General features: G+C 37.5%; 1 protein-coding gene across 1 annotated transcript; it reads right to left on the bottom strand.

Moving 5' to 3' along the window:
• Positions 1–1,026: 1,026 nt before the first annotated feature.
• LOC149844022 (Protein kinase superfamily protein) lies at positions 1,027–21,250 on the bottom strand. Its single transcript, XM_090000258.1, has 11 exons — positions 21,077–21,250; positions 19,205–19,319; positions 18,462–18,604; positions 6,951–7,064; positions 5,950–6,138; positions 5,716–5,871; positions 4,360–4,625; positions 4,048–4,145; positions 2,662–2,840; positions 1,761–1,871; positions 1,027–1,398 (listed from the first exon to the last, which is right to left on the bottom strand). The coding sequence occupies exons 1-11, from the start codon at positions 21,143–21,145 to the stop codon at positions 1,207–1,209; spliced, it is 1,632 nt and encodes a 543-aa protein (XP_089856384.1). The 5' UTR covers positions 21,146–21,250; the 3' UTR covers positions 1,027–1,206.
• Positions 21,251–22,141: the final 891 nt, after the last annotated feature.

A 22,141-nucleotide genomic window follows, 5' to 3' on the forward strand; every position in this document is an offset into this window, starting at 1 on the left:
GGGGATGGATTGGGTGGAGGAATGTTTCCTACAAAGATAATTTATTTTTACACTCCCCACCACCCATCTCACCGCCACCACAACCATCCACCATCACCACCACCCTCCTCTCTCATTTTTTCACATTTTCCCACTTTGTTTTTCTCATGCTACACAAACAAGCGAAAAACTTTCTTTTGGAGAACTCATATCAAAAACTCTCATAGGCAAAACTTTCTTTTCCTATGAGTTTTTCTCTCTTCCAAACGTGCCCTTAAGGCTCTGTCTGGGAGCTAGAAGTCAGAGGGAGTTTATGCATTTGGGAAACTGCAACTGCCAATTCCTCAATTTGACAGCTACCACCTCTAGAAGTTGGTAGTTATCAAATCCAGTTCTAAGTGCAAATAAAAAGGGAAGATGGTCTTATTTCCTTACCCAAATGCACAAACTACCTCCTCAAAATCATTCTCCCATACAGCCACTGACAAGGTCGTTTGACCAAGTTCTTACCAAATGCATAAACTCCGGTTCCAGCTACCAGTTCCCAAACAGAGCCTAAACATAATTGAGACATTATCTCAGGCAACACTTTGCAGCAGCTGGAATTTCACAATGCCGGCATGCAACTGTAGCTATTTTTGGATGGAGAGATCTTAATTTCCCTCATTTTCCAAATCATTTGATATGGCTGAGCAGATACTTGAGCTTTGAGCTGAAGCTCATCCTCAACGTAGATTTTGACGAGACAAAAGCCCAACAGAGCAGGGACAACCGAACAGAAAATTGTTGTGTTCCATAATCTGCTAAAAGTACTACGTAACCCACGCCTCAAGTTCCTGTGTTCACTTCTGAAAGACTGGTGACCTGACACGTGGGTATCAAAACCAAAAAGGTTGTAAAACTTGATGATGCATCCAGAAGCTACCTGAATATAAAGTTATTCTCATTTTAAGACAATCAGGATGTGTACACTGCTATTGCTACCCACACACCCATTTAAATCTTGAGGGACCCCTTTTCTCTTTTCAAAACAAGGAAGATGATCCCTTTGAGGAATGATCAAATGTATTATTGGTATTGATTTTTTAGATAGGCATTATTGGTATTCATTTACCATTTCTGTACTACAATGATCTGTTTCTCTATTACATACAGCATAAACACAACGCATGGACATCTAAGGTTTCCAGAAAGCAGCATAATCGCAGCTGCTGCAAATACATGAAGTTACATCTGATTCATTCTTTGGAATGGTTCCTTGCTTGTGTTTCTTCTGTTGGCGATGGCAACCCGCTGGTCTTGGAGCATGTTCAAATTCGGGGCCAGTAGTCTAGTGTAGCGATCGAAATACAGAAGCTGCTTTATGAGAAGTGCAAATTCACGAGGAAATTTCAGCCCATATGATTCGCTAACTCGAATCTGCCATACAAACAAGCATTCACAGAAAAAAAAACAAAAAATCAAAACAAAACAAAACAAAATTGAACCAAGTGTTTTGGTGGATTCTCTTTACAGTTTTTCTTAATATTTTAACCAGATCCTAATTTTTATCAAACAATAAGTACCACCTTCTCGTTCCAAATATCTGCAGGTTTCTCAAATAAATTTGGAACGCACGGTCTTGCAAAATCTTGTGGTTAATGTGGGGGAAAAAAGTTATAAATTTCTACAATACATCAGAACAATACAAGAAATGTTTGGGCTCCCATACTGCCACTAACAGTAATGGCTTTTGTGAGAGTAACTTATAACATCGAGGAAAAGAAAAAGATGGAACGTACCACATCAAGGAACAGAGCATTCATCTGCCTCTCATCAACAACCAGGTTGGCAGAAACAGCAGCTGTGTTTGGACCCCTTGCAGCCGTAACAATGAGTTCTGTATCCAAATCCTGGAAAAAGACAACGGTTAGATAAAGACTGAAACCATAACGATTAGCAGAAACGTCTAGCTCAAGAAATATTTGCCTTAAGAGAGAGAGAGAAGAAGAAAAATAAAAATGAGAGAACATAAAAAGGAGCCTTTGATTGTGCGCCCTTCTTGGAATCAACACAGAACAACTATTAAGTGTCCACCAGTCTCTTCTCCAAGTTAATGAGGTTGTAACCATTTGAAGACCTGTTGGGTTTGTACTAGATGTTTATGAATTGTATATGATCAACATAATCAGGAAACTTCAAGAGTAAATACCCCACCAAACTTCAGTTTTTTGGGGCAACAAGCAAAAGGCAGTCAGAAAGACAGGAGCAGCACTACAAATTGTGTTATTTTGATCAGCTTATTGAACTGTACCCTTTGAAAACTTTGAGCATAGAATTCTATAAAGGAGATCATTTTATCAGACATGGAAAAGGCTACCACTTGGTGGATCTCAACCTTGTTTTTTCCTTTGTTACAAACTTTTCCCCTGGGTCTGTGCGTAACGCATGTATGGTAGCCCATGTAGCCTAGGTCAAAGATTCAAATATTGGCACCCTCCTCCTTAAGATATCTAAAATACCAGCACCATAGGATGTATACTAAGTGTACACAGTACACCTGCTATTCAACCATTAAAGCAGACATAAAGGCATATGTTTCTATAATTTTACATGTAAAAGTTAGATTCTGTAAGTTCGGTAGGCCAAATTGAAAAAGGGCCATAAAAGGGACCCAAAAACTATGCAAGATTTAGTAAATACCTGTATCGATGAAAATATCTTCTCCAAGTCCCTAGCAAAGGCCTGGGCATCAACGTCCTTGTTTGCAGCACCCATCTCAATCAAGGCAGAAGCCATTGCTTCATATTCTTCAGTCACTATCGATGTTAAAAATATATCCACAGCAGCCCATGTCTTGGGGGATATGCGCCCAACTATTCCTAAGGCATTTAACTTCACAGTTAGGTTATACATGAATGAGATGACTTGGAATAAAAATCATAATGACTAAATCAACAAATGAAATGACGAAAGCTTGCATCGGTTTTTTCTTGGATATCGGCATCAGTTTGGATTGCATTATTATACTCTTTTTGGCACAGAACGCATCAATTGGGAGTGGCTACTAGACTAGACCAGACTTGGCAATATGTGAAACAGTAACAAATCATTAAATCTTGTCCCATGGCACAAATCTTCCAAGAAAAATTCATCATCTTAACTAAGCCAAGAGAGGCAATTGACAGAGATGCAGACGATGATGCAAGACATGTTCTCAATACTTGCACCTTAATTATAGGATCAAAAAATTAGCCTTGTTTGGTTAATGGTGTTAAAGAATGATGCAAGGACAGAATGTGGCAAGCACAGATAGCCATAATTGAACAATTCTATGGCTCTAATACAGCTTTTAACTCTCTTTCAGACAAAATTGATGAAATCGAACTTATAGATTTTAATCACTATGGAATCTCCTTGAATATATAGGGCAAATAAATCCTACAGAAATATATGGCCATTTTAACTTACAAGGATAAGCAAAATGTTTAAATTTTCCATGTTATTAGTTATTATTTCATTACAAAGGGGACGTATCTATTGAAGCGACCTGAAGGAACCAAGTTGTATTAAGTCACCATCAGAAATGAAGGACAATCTGTTCAAGAGGGTGACAATGTTAGGAACAGTTTATTTGGATCATTTATCTGCTTGATGGGTGAAAGTCATTGTCTTTCCAGTTCCATAGACATGAGGAAACCTCGTATAGCCAAACTAAACAGAGTTTTCAAGAGAGCCAGTTTACAAGCAGCACATGACACTAAGAAGATTTACCAAGATGAACTCCAGAATGTGCTATGCTCATATGGAGGTCAACAAATGGGAGGGGAAGGAAAGCAATCACAAGGAACTAGTAGCTGACCCTCAGTTTTTGTTGGGTAATCACATGAAGAAACAGCACCAGTTTATCTGCTCTTTGCATGATTTTATTGTTTCACATGACTGAGTAACAATATGGCTCAAAAGATATTTTCTCACAAATGCTGAGCAAGATATCAGAGAGGTTATCATCAAGGCAGTTTCATGTGGATATATGTGTAGAGCATCTAGAAGAAACTCTTTCATAAGTTGGTTTGTACTGGTACATACCAAAATCAAGAAATCCTATGCGGCCATCATGCAATAACCACAAGTTTCCTGCATGAACGTCTGCATGAAATGTATCACAAGAGAGCAAACTTCCAAACCTACACAAAGCAGTGCCACACCATCAAATGCTGATGTTTGCAAGCAAGGAGTCCCACATATGTTAATCATTGAAAATCCACATCAAAATTGGTCAATGGTCATATACTCATGATATCCTTAAGAAACTGATCTCAGCCTTTACCCACAATAATTGTATCAGTAAAACAAATGGCACAATACTGTTAAATTATATGAACTTTGATGAGAAAATACCACACGTTAAGAGCAGTTATTAGACTTGTCTCTGGGCTGGAAACAAGTGACCGTATTGAGTCAAGATCAGTGAGAGGAACACCATAAAGCCTCTCCATAGTCAACACTCGCCGTGCACTGCAATGTCTATAAACTTTAGGAGCTTTCGCCTGCCTTGTGAGACCCATAGTTTCTAGGTATTCTCTGAAGGACTCAATATTTGCAGCTTCTTTATGAAAATCAACCTCTTCTAGCATTGACTCCCTTATATCTTTGACAATACCTACCTAATACAAAGCCAGGTCAAACCAGAGCAGCACGCTCTAATAAAAACTTTAGACAGCAAAAGCAGTCATAGAACATAAGATTGGATGAATTCTAGGAGAGGCCAAACTGATCCATGATGTATGTAGACTGGAACAAAAGAAAGAAACTAAAATACTTAATTTTGACCAGATCACATGCACAAACAATTAATAAAAGAATGAGTGGAAGGATAAAATTCTTAAGCATGGTTGGTACAAAGAAGGTGAAACTGGCATAAATTGAACATAAGATTATTTCATGAATTTGCAAATTTGCAATTTGTTTTGTAACTGAGATTAAAGACGTGGCTCTTATAGACACTGGAATATGCTTCACTTGCCAAATAAAAGCATGGTGGCTGGTCATATCCAAATACACAACAGGGTCCTCGGTTTAAAAAAATAAACAAAATGTTACAAAGCAAATCAACCAGTTTAAGGGACTCCAAAGACAAAAGGATATAAGATCCTTTCACCAGTCTCATGGTCCCAGTGCCCCTGATACGAATAAAAATTCTCCGTTATTCGTTCCACAGAGAACCTTGCAACTTGTAACCAGACCATGGTATGAGACTATCATGGTATGCAAGTTGCCAAGTGTACATATATTCATGGTCTTCTCACAGAATGAAAAGAGTAGGTTTTTATCTACATCAGGATAACAGTATCAGTTTTGGTTGGATTGACAAGGCAAGGTTGAGTTGAGTCATCTCCATGATGTAAGTGTTTACTCCCGTCACAGGCTTCCTTCAAGTGAGTTTGGATCTTTTTCATTACTCTGGAAACAAGAATACCTAAGTGCCGAAAACAAGTTTTCTACCCCAAAGCGAAACAAAACCACAACAGAGAAATTTCATTGAACCAACCAAAATAGCAGTTGAATTGACAATCATTTAAAGAAGGTTATGCTGATGAGCTATAGAAGTCATAAGTAACAAATATTGGCCCAGCTAAAGATAAAAATTAACAGATATTTAGCATCAAAACCAAGGGAAGACCCTGGCCGATTACTGGGAAGCTTGGGTAAAAAGTCAATATCTGATAAGAAACAGTTTTATGATTAACAGAGTACCAGTGATGTACGGCTAAGCTCTGGACTCAAGAACTCTAAAATTCGAGCAACAATATATACAAAATTCAGGTCTGCCACCAATATATCTTCCATCCCAGGCTTCAACACCTTGATCACTACTTCTTCACTTGAACCCCTAAGCCTTGCACCATGAACCTGCATGAAGAATATTCTACCATGTTTGATCATTGCCAACAAGCAGCAGTAGGATTCTCATAAATAGATGTTACAAACCTGAGCAATTGAAGCAGAAGCAATAGGCACAGGATCTACATACTCATAGATGCTATCTATAGGCCTTCCTAAATCTTCACGCAATAAATTCTTGATTTCTTCAAATGGGACAGCAGGAGCCTTGTCAAAGCAATTTTGGAACTCTTCAACATATTCTGAGGGAAATAATGTTGGCACTGATGCTATAAACTGTTGGATTACAAGAAAAGTAAGCCTCTGCCAGTATATCTAATTCCTCAAATCACAAAAACAGAAAGCAAATACTTTTGAACAAATAGATTCTAATAAAACTAAGATTAGTTTCGTATTTAACCTTCAATATGACTAATGGTGCATCCCCCAAAAAGTGTGACATTCTTCTTCATCCTATTTGAGTACCAATGACAACTTTTCAGCAGCGCCATCTAATGATTATATGCTTAGAGTTAACTTACAACTTTCACTAACTTCAAGACATTTAGAACCATTTCTGTTTTGAGGTCCTTAGGTGTATAAATTCTACATTTGGTGATATGATTTAACAGGCCTATCCCATCATTAAGAATGCAGTTACACTATTTGGCAGTCTGAAAATCGGAACAAAACCTTTTACCAATATCATATTTTGTGTCATGCATACTGGAATGGATTAGATAAATATTTATTACTGTTCCAATGCACCATACATATTTTCTTCTCCATGGCAATGTTTATCTCACATAGAAATGCACAAAACAAATGTATTATACTGATTTCATTCAACATGTGGAAGCTGCATATGATTGAATAAAGCTGCACACAACACATGTTGCTACATAGATTTCAGCATGTGCACAGCATAAAACCTAGACCTATACAGAAAGAGCACAGAAATAATAAATAGATGAATTCAGAACAAAGTAACAAAAAATACAACAGCACGCCAAAATTGAAATATCACAAGGTAGTGAACAGTAAATATTGACATTAAAAAAATGCAGTGACATACAATCTATCAAATAAAAGGATTTATCAAGACATACCTGACCTAACTTTATATATGTTGCACCCATACGTTCAAATAATCGCCTCAGGTAAAGAGGGGAGAGTAATCCAAGCTGCAGCTGAGATGGAAATTCTGCAGACGTATTCATCATCTGTGGAACATTTAAAATAAATCCTTTAACTTCTAACTTCATTAAAATCTTTGTCAAGTTAAGTGAGATAAGGGCACCAATATATTTACCAAAAACTTACAAACAAAAAAGCCAAATAATAAATAACACAAATAATGTGATACAGAAACAGATCCACATTTATAATGCATTTTCCCTAATGTAAAAGTTCAGTATGTTCTTGAATCCACACATTTCTTCTCTTTCTCTTTCTCTTTCTCTTTCTCTCCTTCTGAATAAGAGAAAGGATGAATAAAAAATAAAAGTAATATAGTCATTGCAATGAAAGTGTAAAAGTAGCAGCCACCAGTTGCAGCAAAAAGCAATCAGAAGCCATATAACGCCAAAGATGCACCCAATCTCTGTAGGTTATCCCATATTAAGGAAAGCAAAAGATCTAACAAATTAAAGCAGATATTTAAAAGTCTTATTATTGGAGAAGCATGAATTTTAGCCTAATGGAGAACTCACTAGCAGATTCATACACCTGAAACAACATGCATGGCATTAGAGGTTCACTTAAACATGTGATTATATAGAGGTGGGAGATGGACTAGCCTGGCCCATCCTGAATTGTATCTTGAACAGGTTGACCATCAAACCAACAGGTTGCAGCCTGGTTAGATACAGCAACCCAGCATAGGGCACATGGCCAATCGGCTGTCCAACCCAATATGGTGGACAATGTCCCAGAACAGTTCAGCCCTTGTTTTGAAAGGGGAAACCCTGTTGAAAGACCAGGCCGGGCCCGCCCATGGGTAAATGACCCATCAAGTCTTCCTTGTCACAGTTTTCAAAACCCTGATAATCCATCTCATGACCATGCAGACAAGAGCAGTGTGTTCTCTACTTCTACCAGTTTGATTCAAGAAACATTCAAGGCATATCATAACATAAGCACCAGTTTTATATTGTCGTAAAGATGACCACATAAACTGGAAAACTATATGGTTCCAGCAGCCTACATCCAAGGAGTAGAACTCTCAGGGAACTCAACACGTTGCATCTTCAACTTTGGATATACTAAAATCATGGCAAAGGATATCCAAAATTCTACCAATATATCGCAATTAAAACTATAGATGAATATGAGACTAAATTTATAGAGGTCGGAGAAAATATATCTGGAAAAGCCAACTAGGGAGTCCTCATGCATGCATTCCATCACTGTCTTCACACTTAGTATTTGTAGTTTTTCATCTTCTAAGTGTGAAGAATCCTTGCAAACAATCAAGTTTTCAAATAACTTGATACTTCACAAAATAAATGCACAGTGTTTATAAGCTTTACACCACAAAAGAAGTGCAATAAATGCACAGTGTTTATAAGCTTAAGGAGAGACAAAACTCCTTACTGTAATACTACCCTTTACAATGGGCTTACAGCCCTTATTTATAAGCTTAGCAACTCATAAGAGTTGTTGGGCTGATTCCCAACAGCTCTAATTAGAGCCGTTGGGAGTCAACCCAACGTCTCTTATTCTTAACTGTGTACAACAGTCAGTGGCTGACTGTTGTACACTGTACACAGTCAGCTACTGACTGTGTACAGAAATAATACATAAAAAAATAAAATAAAAAAGGAAAAGTTAAAAAAATAAGAAAAATTAAAAGAATTACAATCATATTCAACGACATGAATATGCATAAAATGACTAAAATACCCCTACAGCTAATACAAGAAAGAAATATATTATATATATATAAGTAGATGGATACATGTACATATATATGAAATATACATGTATATGTATCTTCTTTTATACATATAAAATATATATTAGAAAATACATTGTCTTATGGATTACAATTTAACACTAAGATGCCGTCATTTTTCTCCACATAAACAATAGGAAAAAAAAGAAACGCTTGGAATTGTTATCTACTTCTTATCTCCTGAGAATGGGTGAAGTCTTCCCCTAAGTCAGGCATCTAAACTGCCAAATACTCGTTCATTTTGTTAGGAGCTCAATGAAAAAGGTGGAAAGGATCCGACCCGATCCACGTCGATCCATGGATTGTGTACAGCCATGTACACATATCCATAGTTATGTATTATAACCCACTTAGACTATCGGGTCTGGATACACCAGACCCAGATCCATGTCACTGTGTTGTAACATTATAAAACATCTTTTAGGTCATGATTTTATGATATGAGAAAAACAGAAAGCGTAACAGCTGGAAAAAAAAACTTGCGTTTCTTCTTCGTCTCTCTCTCTCTTCCTCTCTCGCTTTTCTGTACAGGTGAAAAACTTTCATGGTATCAGAGCATAGATCCGACTGAGGCTGAGAAGGATTCCGGCAAGAGCGAAGTTCGGAAAATCGAGGTTCTTCTTTCCCCCTTCATTTTTTTTTGTTCCCCCTTTTCCCCTTTTTCTCTTTTGTTCTTCCCCATTTCCTCCTCTCTTTCTGAAATCTACTGTGTACCCACACCTCACGTGGGTTTTTCTTTTGTTTTTCCCATTTCCTCCACTCTTTCTGAAATCTACTGTGTACCCACACCTCACGTGGGTTTCTTCCCTTGGTGAAACTGTGATCCACGTGACCTCTATTCACGTGGGTTTCATTTTTTTGGTGAATCTGTGATTCACGTTTACGTGAACACAGACACCCACAGTCTCTCCTTAATTTCTTTTCTTGATCTGCCTTACCTAATCTCCTCTAAGTCTGTCTTTGCACATTCGATTTTTTTTATTCTTTACTGCTATACTGTGAAACTTATCCTTTGATAATCTATTTCTATTCTTATAAAAAAAAGGGGTTCCTTTAACGTGTGAAGGCATCCTTCATCTCATCAATCTCAATTTCTGGACTGCACAGAAAAGGTTCAGAAACTGAGTTCCCTGCATCCGACAGCCTGCGATTCTAAAAAAAAAAGGCTAAACTTTTTGTGAACACTCTGGTCGACATTCTCGTTGTTTCCTTTCAAATGGACCCTTATCACTCTCAATCAAATCTTTCTTCAAGCTTCCTCAACCAACTCGTCTCTGAAAAGTTGAATACCTCAAATTTCTTGATTTGGAAGAGACAAATTTTTCCTTTTATAAGGAGTAAAGGTCTCTTAGGTCACCTGGACGGAACCACTCGTGTTCCACCAGAATTTGTCCCGAGAGAAGAGAAAGATGATCAAGGGGTGAGTTCGATCGTGTATGTCAAAAATGTAGAATTTCTCAACTGGGAAAGGAAAGATCAATCAGTTGTTGCATACATCACCTCAACCCTCTCTCAAGAAGTTCTAGTTGTCATTCCCGACAATTGTACAGCGCTACAACTCTGGGAGCGACTGGTTCAGACGTATTCGCAGGTTTCTCAAGCAAGGATGGTTTTCCTTAAAAGGGAATTTCAGTTGTTAAGAAAAGAATCCATGACCATCATGGAATATTTGAACAAGATAAAGACCATCACAGATCAGCTTGCAGTTATAGGATGTGCCGTAAGCGACAACGACATGGTGCAGCAAACTCTGAGTGGATTGGGATCTGACTACAATATGATAGTCACTTCACTATTGTGCCTTCCTGCTCTTCCTTCCTTCGATGCGTTACGGGCGAAATTGATTCAGTATGAAATGACTCTGAAGGGATTCTCTGAAGAAACTCACATCCACACAAATTCTCAAGCAGTTTTTGCCACAAGAGTGACTTATGGTAGAGGACGAGGACGAGGACGAGGAGGACAAGGGCGAAATGGATACGGAGGGCATGGTCTGCTTCCCACTCCAAATATGTCTGCCCATGAGCAGGGATCAAGATCTGTCCCCACTTGCTTCTTTTGTAACAAAAAGGGGCATATCAAGGCGAATTGTTGGCACAATCCAGAGAATAAAGGAAAGGGCCCACAGACAGAAACGAAAAGAAAGTTCACAAATACCAGAGATAGTGGAGACATCAAAGATCTACTAATATCTGCCTTGTCAGAGTTGAAATTGAAACAGAATGATGAAGGCACTTGGTTTGTTGACTCAGGAACAGCGACTCATGTGACAGGTGATGCAGGTAAGACTTCTAATCCTATTCCTTATTTTAGAAAAAGTAAGATTATTACTGGAGATGGATCCCACCATCCTGTTACTCATGTTGGAAAAACTGTCATTCTCATGTCACATTCTACTCTTACTCTTTCTGATGTTCTTCATGCCCCTGACATTAAGAAAAACATTGTCTCTGTCTCCAAGCTTATTGATGATAATAATGCTTCAGTTGAATTTACTCCCTTCTCTGTGCAGGTCAAGGACCTACGCACGAGGGAAACATTCGCTGAAGGAAAAAGACGAGGCAATATATGTCTTTGAAGAAGCTCCATGTCATGTTGTCTGCCCTGTTCATCTTATTTTAAAGCCTTCATTAGAGTCGTGTTCATCTTCTTCTGCCAGTGTTTTTAGTATTTCTAAATGTAATGAGCCGTTCTTATGGCATAGTCGGTTAGGACATTGTGGGAGTCATTTAATTAAGAAACTTGTTTCTAATAATCTCATTCCAAAAGAAAGTCTTAATGGGAATGATGTTAAAATGTAAAACTGTACATATATGTATATATAATAATATTATATTATTATATATATAAATACATTTTCCATTTCTTTCTTTTCTGTAATTTTTTTCCTTTATTTTTATTTTTTGTCTTTATGTCATCTAGTTCAGTTTGAACTAGAATGATTGTTCCTAGTCAAGTCCTGTCCAGACTTGACTAGCAATAGAGCTGTTGGACTGACACGGTCCAACAGCTCTTAATAGAGCTGTTGGAAACAGCTCTATTGAGTCCTCTTTCAGCTGTGTATATAAAGGGGTGCAGCCCTTCTTGTATTTCATTCCAATGCTTCTTAAGCAATTGTTTTTTCATATCAATAAAGAATACATTTTTTATTTTTATTTTGTTTCCAGTTATACCCTTTTTAAGGGTTATGCTTTAGTATCATTCTTGACACTTGCCCTTGTTAATCTAAGCTCGTGTTTCGAAGATCCCCATTTCATTTCATGGTATCAGAGCTGCGGAAGTACTAAATCTTGAGGAAAAGCTGCCTCGATTTCCGTGCCCATTTGCAAAAGTGTTCGTCACTTGAAGAGAAGTGTTTTATCAATTCATTGGAGAAGATTTCACATCTTGTTGTATTATTTTTTTTTCTTTCTTTTTCATTTTCCTTCTTGTTTCTCTTCTATCCCTATTCTTTCTCTCCTTGTAATCGATGGATGACAATGATAAAGTCACCATCATGCCTATGAAACTAAGCGATACGAACTATGTAACATGGGCTTCAATCATGAAGCACCATATATGGGGAAAAGGCTTATGGGGGATTGTGAATGGTTTCGATTCGGAACCTAAGCTATCTCTTACTAAAAAGGAGGGAGATAAAGAGGTCCCTCTATCGAAAGAAGAGAAAATCAAGGTTATTGCCTCATACGAGAAGAAGTGGAAAGAATGGAGAATATCTCATGCGAAGATAATGTCATGGCTTATCAATAGCGTTGACATTAAAAAATGCTCAAGTCTTGCCAAATTTGATCATGCCGATAAGGCATGGGAATACCTTAAGAATATGTATTCCCTTAAAGATATTGCACACGTGTGCAACCTCCAAGAAAAAAGTTCGAATGATGACACAAGGAGACAAAACTATTCGTGAATATTACAATGTGTTGTCCAAACTTTGGGAAGAACTTTCCCTTTTAGAACCAAAGTGGCATTGTGCCGAAGACATCGAGCTTCGTCAGAAACAACTCGATGCTGAACATTTTTACCAGTTTATCACTGGATTAAGGCCGGAATTTGAAACCACTAAATCGGCCCTACTTCACCGGGGAAAAATTCCTTCTATTGTTGAAACTATTGAAGAGTTAACAATGGAAGAAAATCGTCTCCGGAAAGGTTCTTTAAAAATTGAAGATGATTCCGTTTTAGCCGTGTCTAGACCAGAGAATCATGTTCGATCATATAGGTCTCCTCACTTTAACCGACAAAATGGTGACTATGATAAAAAGAAAGTTATTTGTCATCACTGTCATGAACCGGGACACTACAGGCCACAATGTCCCAAACTTAAGGAGCTGAGAGAAAAAAGAGCTGCAATTGCTGGATCGAAGCCTAAAGATCAGGATGCACCAGTTTCCCTGGCCCAACTAATGGAGATTCTTCAGCCTCTCATCAAAGGTGCCTCTTCCTCATCTGAAGCTTCAACCGGCGCAGCAGCCTCATCTTTTTCTGATATAGGTAAAGTTTTTTGGCTTCTTGACTCTGGTGCATCTTTTCATATGACCCCAAATAATCAAAGTCTATCCAAATGTGTTAAAAATAAAACAAGTGTGTCAAAGGTCTTTACTGCTGATGGGACTTCTCTTGAAATAGAAGGAATAGAAAATTTTGAAAAAATTTATAAAACAAAAAAAAAATTATTCCAGAAATTAGACATGTTCCCAAATTAAATTTAAATCTTTTATCTGTATCTCAAATTTCTGATTATGGGTGTAATGTTTTTTTTTCTTCTCATGGTTGTTGGGTACAGGATCGTCAATCAGGCAAGCTGATTGGGGAAGGCCATAGAAAAGGAGGACTCTATTATATGGATTTTTTAGAAATGCCGAAGAAAGCTTTTTGTTATAATATTCAAAAAATAGAGTTGGAACTGTGGCATAAGAGACTTGGTCACCCACATATAGCCAAAATCCAACATTTTCCAAATCTAGGGAAATTTTGTAACTCTGAATCATTTGATTGTAAAGATTGTATTCTCGGCAAAATGAAAAGATTACCATTTCAGAACAAAACCTTTTTCTCTTCAAGACCACTTGAATTAATACACTTGGATGTTTGGGGTCCTGCACCAGTAATTTCTAAAAGAGGATTTGTTTACTATGTTATTTTTGTCGATGATTTCTCCCGACATACGTGGATGTACTTTCTCAAACATAAGTCTGAAGTATTTTCATACTTTCAAACTTTTCATAATATGGTTAAAAACAAGTTTCAAAATGATATTACTATTTTTCGCACAGATTCAGGGGGAGAGTTTTTATCCACAGATTTTCAAAATTATCTTAAATTGCATGGCATCACACATCAAAGATCTTGTCCTTATACACCTCAACAAAATGGACTGGCAGAACGAAAACATCGTCATATTATAGAAACCACTAGGACTTTATTAATAGCAAATCAAGTCCCGAAAGACTTTTGGGTAGAAGCTGCCTTAACTGCCACCTATCTCATTAATAGGATGCCATCTTCTTCGTTACAAAATATCACTCCCATTGAAAAACTTATGAACATTTCTCCAGACTACTCTAGACTAAGAATATTTTGGTGCAAATGTTTCATATTTACTGACAAAAATGATAAACTTTTCCCTCGTGCGATTCCCTGTGCCTTTTTAGGATATGCTGAAAACCAGAAAGGTTATAGATGTTTTGACTTCAAAAATAATAAACTATATGTGTCTAGAAATGTTTCCTTTCTTGAAAAGGAGAGCTTCTTTGATTTTAGAAAATTAAAAGACGTCACTGAGTACTCCTTTTTGCTAGATCTAACATCAACATCTGATGAATATGACCTTGACTGTAACTTTGATAATGATCAAAGAATTATTGATCTTAATATTGAAAATGAAGTTCATAGAGATACTAGTATTCAATATTCCAGGCGACAAGAGTCTAATCCTCCATGTGCACTTGAGAAATATTCTAACATTCCAACTAGACAATCATCCCGAATCTCGAGGCCTCCAGGAAAGTTTATATCATATGAGTCTTTCTCACCCACATATAGGGCAGTTATTGCATTAATTCACTCATATGAAGAACCATCCACATATTTTCAAGCAAAAAATGATATCAAATGGATAGAAGCCATGAAAGCTGAATTAGATGCACTTGAAAAGGCTTCTACATGGAATATTCAAGATCTTCCTCCAGGGAAGAAAACTATAGGATGTCGATGGGTTTATAAAATTAAAACCAAGAGTGATGGTACTCTTGAAAGATATAAAGCCCGTTTAGTAGCCAAAGGTTATGCCCAAGAATATGGGATTGATTATGAAGAAACCTTTGCTCCGGTGGCTCGTATGACTACTGTCCGAACCTTAATTGCCTTAGCTTCTATCAAAAAATGGTCTATTTTTCAAATGGATGTCAAAAATGCTTTTTTAAATGGAAAGCTAGTTAAAGAAGTATATATGGAACCCCCTCCTGGTCTAAGTATTCCTAAGGGTAAAGTCCTTCGCTTAGAAAAAGCTCTTTATGGACTTAAACAAGCACCAAAAGCTTGGTATGATAGGTTTAGTCGTGTTATGATTGATATTGGTTTTCAATTCTGTTTAACTGACACTGCTTTGTTTATTAAGAATTCTGATATAGGGATCATTGTGCTTCTTCTCTATGTGGATGATATGATTATCACCGGAAGCGATAAACAGGGAGTTGAAACAATCAAAACACTTCTTGAATCTCATTTTGAAATGACAAAAATCAATTTTCTGAGTCCATTCAATTTTTCCAATGTGATGGAGGTGGGGAATTCTCATCTCGTGATTTTGTTTCTTTTCTTCGAAATAATGGAATAGGAAGAAGGGTGTCCTGCCCCCACACCCCTCAACAAAATGGGATTGTTGAACGAAAACATAGACATATTGTTGAAAGTAGCATGAGTATGCTTCATGACAGTCATCTCCCTATCAACCTATGGACAAAAGCCTTTCATTCTGTCGTGCATGTGATAAATAGGCTGCCCATGGTTGTTCTGGAAAATAAGTTTTCTTATCACTGTCTTTTTGGAGCTCATCCTAGTTATCATGATTTGCGTGTCTTTGGTTGTGTTTGCTATGTGTATATTGATCAGTCCCTGAGAAACAAGTTTCAGGACAAAGCCCAGAAATGTAGGTTTGTGGGATATGCAGATGACTACAAAGGATATAGGTGTTATGATCCCATCAACAAACGTATCAGAATCTCAAGAAATGTTGTCTTTGATGAACAAAATTTTGATGACGGTGTTGATGCAACGAATATGCCAACTGAAGTTTACTATCCGTGGTTGAGTTCAGAACTTTTTGTTGACTCCAACGAAGCATGCTCCTCAGATTGTGTGCAGCAAGAAGAAGAGAGTTTTGAAGACACTGGGACGTCGGGATCACAGAATACAAAAGAAGTACCAGGCAGATACAAAGGCATTGTCTATTCTAGACAGAAACCGACAGCATCAAGCCATTCAGATCATGTCTCAGACGGCAATCTGACTCATTCTCGTACTCTTGAGGTCAGAAAATCAAACCGCATACGACATCCCATTGACAGGTGGGTCAGCTATAACAACTTCTCATTGGATTTTCAACTCTTCTTAACTGCTCTCAATAAGGAAGAAGAGCCCACTATGTACTACCAGGCAGCCACTTCTACCAAGTGGGTAGAAGCCATGAATGATGAAATGCAAGCATTGCATGAATGTGGAACCTGGGAAGTTGTTCCCAGACCACCTGACAAAAATGTTGTTGGATGTAAATGGGTCTGCAAAATAAAGCACAAGCCAGATGGAACTATTGAACGGTACAAGGCAAGGCTTGTGGCAAAAGGATTCACTCAAGAAGCAGGACAAGACTATGATGAGACCTTTAGTCCGGTTGTAAGAATGGGAACAATCCGAATTATTATTTCCCTGGCTGTTGAACATGAATGGAAGTTGAGTCAGCTTGATGTAAAAAATGCATTCTTACATGGGGACTTAAAGGAGAAAGTATACATGGAGCAACCCCCTGGGTATCAAGAACAAAATTGTAAAACTCATGTGTGCAGGTTAAAAAGAGCTATCTATGATCTGAAGCAAGCATCTCGCTCATGGTTTGATAGCTTCTCGCTAGAGATTCAGAAACATGGATTTTCACGTTCCATGTTGAACCACTCATTATTTATCTTTAGAAGTCAGATTGTGAGCACTCTGTTATTAATTTATGTCGATGATATTGTCATCACAGGAAACTCTGCGACCCACATCCAAGAAGTAAAAGACTTACTAGGTCAGAGGTTCAAAATGAAGGATCTTGGAGTTCTACGTTACTTTCTTGGCGTAGAAGTTGATAACCAGGCTCATGTCTTGACACTCACTCAGCACAAGTACACCGTAGACGTTCTCAGCAAGGTAGGCATGCAAGACTGCAAACCTCTGGGAACTCCGAGTGTGCTTCATCAAAAACTTAGCTCTCAGGATGGAGATCTGTGTGATGACCCCACCAGGTATCGAAGCATAATAGGAATGTTACAGTACCTCACATTCACCAGACCTGATATTGTTTATTCAGTCAATCAAGTGTCTCAATTTATGCATGCGCCACGTACTGGACATATGGAAGTGGTCAAGAGGATCCTTAGATATCTTAAAGGGACTATTGGAGATGGATTGATATATTCACCACATTCATATGGCAAAAATGAGCACGGACTCACTGTATATTATGATGCAGACTGGGCAGGAGATCCTGATGAACGAAGATCTACATCAGGATATTGCGTCTTCATCGGAAAAAATTTAGTCTCTTGGAGCAGTAGAAAACAAAAGGACATCGCTAGATCAAGCACTGAGGCTGAGTATAGATCTATGGCTGCTGCTACTGCCGAAGTCACATGGATCAGGCACCTACTAACCGAAGTAGGAGAAAAGATTTCCCACACTACTTTGCTATGTGACAACCAAAGTGCTATCAACATGTCATTCAATCCAATACATCATAGTCATGCCAAGCACATTGAGATCGACCAACACTTTGTGAGACAGAAGGTTGAAGAAAAAGAGATTGAACCTGAGTTCGTCAATACTGAGAGACAAGTTGCAGATCTATTTACCAAAGGGTTAACAAAGGATCGTTTTTGGATGCTTAAAGGCAAGTTGTTCATGGTCCAAAACCATGATCAACTTGAGGGGGGGTGAAAAAGGTGGAAAGGATCCGACCCAATCCACGTTGATCCATGGATTGTGTACAGCCATGTACACATATCCATAGTTATGTATTATAACCCACTTAGACTATCGGGTCTGGATACACCAGACCCGGATCCATATCATTGTGTTGTAACATTATAAAACATCTTTTAGGTCACGATTTTATGATATGAGAAAAACAGAAAGCGTAACAGCTGGAAAAAAAAAACTTGCATTTCTTCTTCCTCTCTCTCTTTTCTCTACAGCTGAAAAACTTTCACTCAAGTCACATGAATCAAGGCCCTTAAGATATTATTTTGTCTATCATACAAAGGCCTCTATGAATAACAAGACCTAATTCAAATATTATGTTTGGATAACCAAGAAAGATAGGGTGCAATCAAAGATGATGTGCTCAGAGAAAAACAAATGAAAGTTGCATAAAGTGCATCACTGTCTACCACAATGACCTCAATGTTACCTTTGACACATCTGTCAGCCACTCACCACCAACACTAATAACTGCCTGAACGCCTTGAGCCAGCCTCGAAGCTCCACGTGGCCCTGTATTGATAGAAGTTTGAAGAATGTCTTCCACCAAATTGGGGAATTTGTTAATCCTGTCTGCAGTAGAAGACACAATCATCATCATCATCAAGCCTTATCCCTACATAAAACTATATGTGTATGTATACAAAGACATAAGCACATACACACTCCATAGAGATCAATACCAACCTCACGATAATATCAGAGAGCACAAGAAAATCTCCAGGATTTGTAAAACAATTAAAAACATCACACTGCATTTGTTGAAAATATTATAATAACATGACAATATTAGCATGATATACCCATCTTTAGAGTATTCTCAATCTATTAAGATACTTTCAGTTTTCAACATTTTCTAAAAGAACTTCAGAAATGACATTTGTTGACTATGAAAAAAACATACACAGATATGTATGTATGTATGTATGTATGTATGTATGTATATATGTATGTATGTATAGGCACACACATGAGTGTGTGTGCGTGAGGAGAGAGAAAGACTGTAAGCATCTTCATCATTGAGTAGCAGACTAGAAAAAAAAAAACAGAAACAGGATATTGAGGGGCATTGGAAGGTAATACCAAGCAAATATTACCCAGATGCTGTATTCTGACATCCAATGAACAGTGTCCATAAATATTAGAGTTTAAACAAGGAACAAATCGTAGTACCTTGAATTGTGCTATTAGACATATTTTGCGCTGGTGAATATCGAGCAAAAGTAAGTAAACCATTTAAGTGATGATTTTGCTTCCTTCGGAGAACAAAAGAATGTAAGCCAGCCAACTGCAAAAGAGAAAATTGGAAGAAAAAAATAAAATAAGCCATTTAACAAAGTAAAATCAGAAGACCTTGATGCAAGTTTGAAGAATTAGATACCTTGGTTAAAATAATTACAACTTGGAAATAAAAATCAATAATGAATTGAGAGGCACATGCATGGAATTGAAAATCTAGATTCATTACCCTATTGACCTATGGGTATTTGTTTTGTTTTCTATGTCCCACCTGGAACCTATAGGTGCATTTGAATACCTCAATTGAGAACCGAGGATTTGAGATTCACGTATCCCTGGCCAGATCGGCACAAAGATCAGTGAATTCACCTTAAAGAAAAAAAAATGAATCCAAGAACCTGAGAGAATGAGGGTACGAAATTCAAATTTTGAATTGCTTGGATTTTTGTTGTGGCCCTACATCAAATTTAATCCAGACGCTACTCAGATCTTAAGAACAGACTGCACATCTACTTGCACTATGTACAACCAGTCCAGAAAAAATGAAGTAAGCAAAAGGCATAAATTAAGTCTGCAGCATGTGCTACAGATAGATCAACTATTATCTACAACCCAAAACTAAGAGGAGATGGCGACTATTCAATAACACCTCATTTGGAACCGAACATTGATAGCCTCGAACTTGTTTTCATTTTTCAAAATCTACTGCTACTAAATAAAATAGATTGTTTCATCGAAATATAGTTAGAACACATTTTAAAATGAAGGTGTTTGCAATTCACATGAGAAAGGAATGAAAGCTCTTCGTAAGGAAGCATGAATATGTATTAAGAAATAGGGTACGTGGGTTTTAAATTGGATTCAATCAAAAAACTAAGAACAGCGTTCTTTTCAATCCCTCGAATTCAAATTAACTCCATGGTGGTGCTACTTTCCTTTTTTTTAGAGCATAAATGCATTATTTCAATACTGATGCTGTCTTTTCTTGATTAATAGCAATAATTTCAGTTGGGTTATCGTGTATGTCTTGTAATCTTCCTACAGTAAACTCTCCTTTCTGCGAAGGATTACACTATATCGAAAGCAATCATAAACTTCAACTTCTCTCAATCGAATCTAACAAAAGGGCGTGGTCAACTATACATCAAAACTTGAATGGGAAGCAGACAAAAAGGTTACGCGATATTACCAAGTCCTGCATTCACCGAATTCGATTCTGCTGAGAATCTCATGGGTGGAAACTATAGGTAGTGAAGTCTAAATCAGTTGCTTAAATTGCCACTTAGACAAAAATCGGCAAACAAGCGACGAACTGCACAGTACTACATCGGTCGCTAAAAATAATCGACGACAATCGGTATTCATACTGAATCAACATGGAATTTTGTCGCGAATAAACCACGACTAGTGTAGTGGCAATCGGCACTTGAACTGAAAACCACAGGTCAAGTGTTGCAACCAAACCAGCACTAAATACCAAGACAGCGACAACTAAACAGTTATCACGTCTGGTTTATTTGGTAATCGGGCCCCGATCTTCCCCCTGTAAGGCGAGGGCATCGGATGCCCTAAAACTAGTGAACCACGTAAGAAGCGGGAATTCGTTTTCTCGGGGTTTCGCTGAGAAAGCGAAACAATCATTAGCAGAAACAATTAAAAAACTTTAACCATTTCAATAATATGAGACAATTAAGAAATGATGATACGAAATTACCGTGGGAATTTAGCGAGGGGGAGGAAACCAAGAGTGATTTCGTGATTAAAAGAGTAGAGGTAGATCGTGAAGAGAGAGAGAGAGAGAGAGACCTGAGAGTGGCGGGAGAAGCATGATCGGCAGTGCGAGAGACCTATGCAAGCCGGCACCGTCATCGCCATTTCCCTTGGACGGCAACTTTCCGCAAACACCAAACAAGATAGTTGATTTGGAGATTCCCTTTTCCTCTCTCTCTCTCTCTCTCTCTCTCTCTCTCTCTCTCTTATTTTTCGGTTTTTTTTTCTAATTTTGACTTATTTGAGAGGCAATGAACGAGGGGAAAACGTGGTCCTTCATGCTTCATGCATTTAGAAAAAGCACACACACATTTCAATTTGATCGTCAGAACCAAAATTGAACGTTAAGTTGTGGCGATTATAAAAAACAAATAAGATAGAAGAATAAAAACAAATAGAGCGTAGGTGCTTGAAAGAAATATGTTTAATGATACGTGCTTAATAGGTTTTTCAGGTTTTCTTATTTAATTTTGAAATTCTGATTGATTTTATAGGGATTAACTCTCGAAGTGTTCGATTATGAGACATGGGTGAGTTTTTATAAGGCTCAAAAAATCAACAGTCTTTATAAATTTTCAAGGCTCCAAATATCATTTTTTTTCATCAAAAACAAATTATTCAGGTGTGGATTCCTTGCAAATTTATCATGCCCAATACACTTATGAGCTCAAAACTGCTAAAAAAATACCAGAAATGCAGAAAAACCCATTAAGCACCTTCGCCCTACTCAATCAGGGAATGTTTAAGTTTAAATCCTTTAAAGTTAACAATGTTTTAACAAAACACCTTTGAGATGGTGGTCTTATCAAATATTACTATTTAGAGTTAAATAGATTAATTATTTGTCTTTTTAAAATTAAAGAAAAAGATAATAAATGGTAACTGGACATTTTAGTTTCTGAAATAGAAATAGCCTTTAACTATTAGTAATGATTATGTGCTGTCCGAGCACCTACACCCTTTTATTAGCAAAAGATGCAACGGCTGTGATTCATGCCAAAACAGGACAGTATTAATTGCACTTTCAATATGCATGCAGCAGCTTACTTAAATGTACTTAAAATGGTAACTGCATGCTCACCAAAATCCTATTATAAGAGA

Source organism: Nuphar pumila, chromosome 3, assembly GCF_984573655.1.
Source record: "Nuphar pumila chromosome 3, dmNupPumi1.hap1.1, whole genome shotgun sequence".
NCBI classification, from domain to species: Eukaryota; Viridiplantae; Streptophyta; class Magnoliopsida; order Nymphaeales; family Nymphaeaceae; genus Nuphar; species Nuphar pumila.